Source organism: Pygocentrus nattereri, chromosome 1, assembly GCF_015220715.1.
Source record: "Pygocentrus nattereri isolate fPygNat1 chromosome 1, fPygNat1.pri, whole genome shotgun sequence".
In the NCBI taxonomy this organism is placed as follows: Eukaryota; Metazoa; Chordata; class Actinopteri; order Characiformes; family Serrasalmidae; genus Pygocentrus; species Pygocentrus nattereri.
The window spans coordinates 37,928,041-37,934,192 of NC_051211.1; the positions used below are offsets into that span (position 1 = coordinate 37,928,041).

Sequence of the window (6,152 nt, forward strand, 5' to 3'; positions counted from 1 at the left end):
CAAGGCTGGGCTAAGCTTCTGACCAATCAGGGAACCCTGACTAAGTTTTGTGAGACAGGGGTACTGGTGTACTATTTGGGTGAGTAAATATAAATGTAAATATTACTAAGAATCAATAATGGTTGTGAATAGTATTTGACATTGAAAACAGTACCTGTAGCAAGTATGTGGCAGAAATGATGTACACTGTCCTTAAAGAAATACTTCAGCATTTTTCAACCTAATCTCTATCTGCTTAATCTGTTTTATATGGTCAAACACAGATAACACAAAACCCAATGACTCAAAACATACTTTAACAGAAGCCAGTGGGCAGATGCCATTCGAGTAGATTAAAAAAAATGCTTAAGTGTTCCTTTAGGAGCAGTAACCTTGTGTACGATTTGGTTCTATTCCAGACATTTGATGGCATACGCATCCAGTTACTCAAATAAAAATGCTGTGAATACATGAAACATACGTGTTGTGTATTTAATGCTTTGTCAGACATTCTAATTACAGCATCAATAAACTATAAGTGGATTAACCCTGTAAAGCCAAACGGTGAGTGCAGTATGTCACCAGAGGGGGCAGCATGTCCCCATCAGAGCCTCTGCCCACAATTCAAGGAAAACACACTGACTCATGGGGGCCTGTCAGGGGCCTGTTACTCACCAGCCCTATGACTAATAATTAAGCTACTCATGTTGTGGCGGCTATTAGATGGAAAACCAATTTGTTGAATGCCGTCTGCTGGCACAGATGTGTGCTTCGATTTTTTTCAGATTTCATAATTAAGAGGGGAAAAAAACACTAGACAAAACCTTCTCAGTGTTTCCAGTAAACTGAGACAAGTGACTCATACCACTTACTATATAGTTTTCATAAACCTGAAGTAGACTTAATTGTGGGTCTACTAGGCATATCCTGAAAGAGTGTATTTTTTCCCAGTGTTTATTTTGCCCCCTCGGCTAGAATATGAAGATAACCTTGTCTCCAGCCAAAGTACTTTGAATGTTAGCCAACATCAGACCAATGAAACACAACAAAACGTTCTGTACAAATAAAAGTTTAATTGAAATGTTTTTGTATAAAAATAGGATCTCCATTCTGTTTCATACAGCTTTAACTATTAGAGAGAGAGAGAAAGAGTGAGAGAAAGAACATCTAACACTGGACTACGGAGCCAGTGACAACAGCCCAATTCTCTAAAACGCTTCCATCTAGCAAATGGAGATTACACAGACCTGAAACAACAAATATGTCATTTTGATTAGAGTCATTTCAAGGCAAACAATGACCAACAAGAGAAGTTAAATAACATTCATAGCTCTTCCAATTTAAGTAAACCTTGTTTTATTCCTTTTTACATTGACAACAGCTTCAGTGCATCCATCATCTCTTGTCCAAATGTAAAAAAAAAAAAAAAAAAAAAAAAAAAAAAAAAAAAAACAACAGGAATGCAAACAAAAGGCCATATAAAGGTATGCAAAATTTGGGATTTAAGCATGGACAATAAATAAAAATAAATAGCCACAGAGTGTGGAATGTCTACATGTTACAAATAAATTAAATGCAAAGAAGAAAAACTGTACACAAAAAAAAAACCCCACACACACACACACACACTGTACAAGATTACTTTATTAAAAAAAAAGGAAAAAAAAGAAAAAAAAAAAAGATGAATATTGCATTGATTGTGCATTTTCACACCCAGGCCCCCCAAAACCCAGGAGCCAGGCCAACGTAGTATCAGCAGTGGGATGAGGAGCAGAAGAGTGAGGGGTAAAGGGGAAGGGGTTTTATATACCCTCAGAAGGTACAGCGGTTATATTGAATCTCTATACACATTCAGAAAAAAGAAAAAAGGAACAGTTTTTTTTCCAGACAACCTGTGTAGGCTAAAATGTGACTGAGCAGCGTTAGAAGGAGACGCAGTGAGTGAGTGCGTTTCAAGTATTTCTATTGGTCACCCCCTCCCCATTGTAAGACCCCCCCACCAAGCTGGCTGGTCATTGGCACGCAGTGACCATCGCCAGCTGCAGCACCAACTTCCAAACCAGCTTGTGGGAAAACAAAGAAGAAAAAAAAAAAGCAAATGATGAAAGCCCCCCAAACAGCAGCTTTCAAAAAGGCACTCCAAATCAAAAATAAAATTAAAACATTTAAATAAAAAGTTCTCCAAGCTCTATGAGAGCAGCCACATCTGTATAGGAGGCTTGCCAGATGCATAAACCAGCCTTGTAACAACAATAAAATAATAATAATAATAATAATAATAAAAATAAATAGTGCTGGTAAGTCCGCCCAAATGGCAAAATGTTCCCCCAATCAGGAAACGATTTATAAATCATAAAAAAGGAACAAATAAAAAGATATAAAGGAAGAGCAAACTGTAATAAATTATGGTTCCCTACAAGAGGAAAAAAAAAAGAATCTGCAAGCCCAGCATTGGCAAGGCAGCAGATTAGAAGTCCGTTTGAGTCCCAGCCACTCCCTAAAGTGAAGGCCTTCTTTCAAAGACTCTCCTTGCTGGAGCTCATGCTGGAAGTGTCCGTGCTGATGGTCCGGAGCCGAATGTCACCTTCTTCTGCTTTGGACACTTCTGCGGGACGCATCCATGGGTGCTCAAATATCTGCTCCAGCGTTGGCCTGTCTGACGGTCTCAGTGATAGGCACCACTTGATCAACTGCTGACACTCTGTTGCAAAAGCAAAAAGTGAAGAATTAGCATCTTCTTGCTATACACTGAGAGAAATATTCATCTTCTACGAAAAAGAATTGTAGCAATATAACAAGAAACTAAGACTTCTGTAGTGCTGTATAACACCTGTATACGAATCTATAATATTTGTGTTATTAACTATAGTAATTGCATGAACTCATAAGATTCTTAATAGGAACCTGGTAACACATTTTCAGAGTATTAGTTCTTTCGCATAGGCAATGAAAAAGGGCGTGGAAAAAAAAAACAACTCACCTGTTGAGATCCGCCTTCTAAAGTAAAGGCGCCCTCTGAGGATCTCCTCATCCTGCTCGAAGGGGATGTCTCCACAGACCATGTCGTACAGCAGCACCCCTAGCGACCAGATGGTTGCCGAGCGTCCGTGGTATCTGTGGAAACGGATCCACTCTGGTGGACTGTACACTCTCGTACCTGTGAGGGCAGACAGAGAAATAAACACTTGGTTATAAACACAGAGACGTCACCACTCTTCACTCCCTCACCCCCTCCCTGTCCCATTCATGTGCTAACGCTGCAGCTGACTCAGAGCCTCGTTCAAGATTCTAGTGGAAGCTCAGAATTTAAAAGGGCAAAGAAACAAAAGAAAGAAAAAAAAACCCTCCTTGAAGGAGGAGGGGGGGGGGGGGGGGGGGGGGGGGGCACATCACTCCTAGCTCAGCTGTCTGCTCCTCCACACAACGGTCCCGCCCTCCTCCAGAGGGGCAGGAGAAGCTGAAACCAAACTGCAAGTGCAACGTGAGCCGTCACGTGACCTACCCTCTCAGGTTTCACAACACACAGCTGTTACGTGGCACAAGATCTGTTTTAAATCGACCTTTACATGTTTCCGCCCCCATTACTGCTTTGAATGTCAATCTGAAAATGCAGGCATCCTTAACAAACAACTACTACTATATGCCTCTGATTTGGTGTTTACTAAGGAAGAACACGTGGCAAAAACTGGACAAGAATAAAAGGTTTTTGTCAACAGAAAACATCATGAGCCAAGCGCTCTGTGTGTATGTGTGCCAGCATGAAGCCTCAGTAGGAAAAATATAAGCCATTTTTCATCAAAACAAAAGACAAAAATCAGATTATACTGTGTATACACTATATGTTACATTAAATAGAAATCAGTGCCTCATTAGGTTTATGGAAACCCCCTGATTAACTTTATGACCCTTGTTCTAGCAGCTAATAACTCCAAAGAGAACACGGCTGATTAAAAATTCATGGATTTAAGGGGAACCCCCATGCCATGCACTCCTAATACAAAACCCAACACACCGCAAAAATGTCTACATGGGAGCTGAACTGCGCAGCGTGCAGTCTCCGTACCGTCAAAGTCAGTGTACACCGTGTCCTTGAGGAAGGCCCCCGAGCCGAAGTCGATAAGCTTAAGGTCTCCGGTGCGCAGATCCACCAGCAGGTTCTCGTCCTTGATGTCCCGATGAACCACACCGCAGCTGTAGCAGTGGCGCACGGCCTCCAGCACTTGGCGGAAAAAGCCTCGCGCCGTGGCCTCGTCCAGAGCGCCCTTCTCGGTGATGAAGTCGAAGAGGTCCTTGACCAGCTCCGGCCTCTCCATGACGATTAACCACCCGTCCGGCCTCTCGTACCAGTCCAGCAGCTTTATCACACCTCGAAACGAGGAGCCCACTTTCCTCAGCAGCACGATTTCCAAAGGCACCATCACGCCACTCTGGCAGAAAGAAAGAAAATCAGATTTTTATTAAACCCTCCAAAGACCACCTCTCCAATAGACATATAACTAAAAAAAAGCTCTGCATACTTACAACAGAACCCCATTCCGTGACTCTCTCCTTCGCCACATGCTTCACGGCGACCTAATAAACGAAAAGCACAAGCTAAGTACATAAATCTTCTCGAGAAGCGTGGCTAAAGGCTAAAGTCCAGCAGCCCAGCAGCAGCAGCAGCTCCGCCGCTGTGACCGCGCGACCGAGGGAGTTAGTCTTACCGGTAAACCATCAGACAGGCGGCTGCCGGCGTACACCGTCCCAAAACCACCGCTTCCAAGCACCGAGCCCACCTGATAGACCTTCTCAAAGGGCTCTGGCTCCACTTTCACTGCAACAACGAAGCAGAGTTTACTTAAATCAGCTGAAATCCCGTTTCACTTCAGTTACCGTCACACGCCACATTAACGCTAACGCTAGAGTAACTGCTAGCTTGCTAACCCGCCACACAGCCAGGTAGCCAGTGGTGATGATGATGTGATTTCCAAGGCGGGCAGAAACCAAAACACAGGCATCAAGGGTGCCAGTGCGTTCATATAACAGCCAAAGCCTAATGAACTATAACTTGGAAACACTGGCTGGATCCCAAATAGCTCCGTATCGCACATGTTCTGCTTTATTTGTGTGTAAAAAGCCAAAGAGACAGTGCACCAGAGATGTGTCACCGCTGGACCGGAGCGATGCCCTATATAGGGAGCGAGGATCTATTTGGTAACCAGCCATAACAAACAGCCAAGCAGGCAAAGTAGGCTGGTGTTTAAACGAGTGATCAGTTACCTCAAGCCAAATAATGGGCATAATCAATATTTTCTGCAGCGTGTAGACTTACCGGGCTGGAGCTGAATTTTCACCGGCAGATGATCCATGCTGTTTGGGTTGCAGATGTGAGAAAAAGAGCCGAACTTTGACAGTAACATAGTTCAATACATGTAAAAAAATATATATATCAAAAAGAAATCCCGCAGTTTTTTGTGTGTGTTTATTTTGTTCAGAGTAAAGGTGAGTCCAAAACGCAAAAAACCGTCAGTAAACTAGCGGTGGTGCTAGCCAAAGGCACCGAGGCGAGGCTGAGTTTAGATCCCGGTGCAGTGCGCCTACCGCACTGCCTCGCTGACAGAGTATCACCGCCGCCGTGCGTGCTGATCCAGCGCCGAGAGAAAAGGGTAAACAAACAAAACGAATACAATCCTCAGCGTTAAAATCCAGTGATACTCGTCCTCTTGAAGAACACCAAGGACGGGCGAACCGGTGTGAGCGAGCTACATGAACACAATGTCACTGGGTTTAGCTCTGTAAACTGTACGCGCTCCGCCGTGAGATTCAGTCGTGCTCTGTCTGACTGAGCTTTGGCGCGGACCGTCCGCCTCCTATAACACCAATATTTTGACGGGTGTGCGAACAAATATCCCTCCGCCGCTGCAAAACAATCAGGTGAAAATTACACCTAACTTCCCGCATAAATTTTAAAACATACAGCGTGCGAGACTGTGTATTTTTAAAGACCAACAATATTTTTATATTCTCAGTTCAGTGTCACGTTCTTGGGAACTATTTCGACCGCGCCGCGATACTACTGTCTAGATAGTACGCGCTGCGGACATTTGCAAATCCGAGCCATCGACCAATGAAATCGTGCTATGTAAATACTGCGTTTCTCTTTTTGCCCAATCGAGAATTGTAAATTATCATAA

At 43.5% G+C, this 6,152-nt stretch overlaps 1 protein-coding gene across 1 annotated transcript; it reads right to left on the reverse strand.

The window, feature by feature from the left end:
• Positions 1-1,032: 1,032 nt before the first annotated feature.
• On the reverse strand, positions 1,033-5,818 carry LOC108425338 (serine/threonine-protein kinase pim-3). Its single transcript, XM_017693911.2, has 6 exons — positions 5,291-5,818; positions 4,683-4,792; positions 4,501-4,551; positions 4,043-4,406; positions 2,960-3,136; positions 1,033-2,680 (listed from the first exon to the last, which is right to left on the reverse strand). Exons 1-6 carry the CDS (start codon positions 5,376-5,378, stop codon positions 2,496-2,498), a joined length of 975 nt encoding a protein of 324 aa, XP_017549400.1. The 5' UTR covers positions 5,379-5,818; the 3' UTR covers positions 1,033-2,495.
• Between the last annotated feature and the right edge of the window lie 334 nt (positions 5,819-6,152).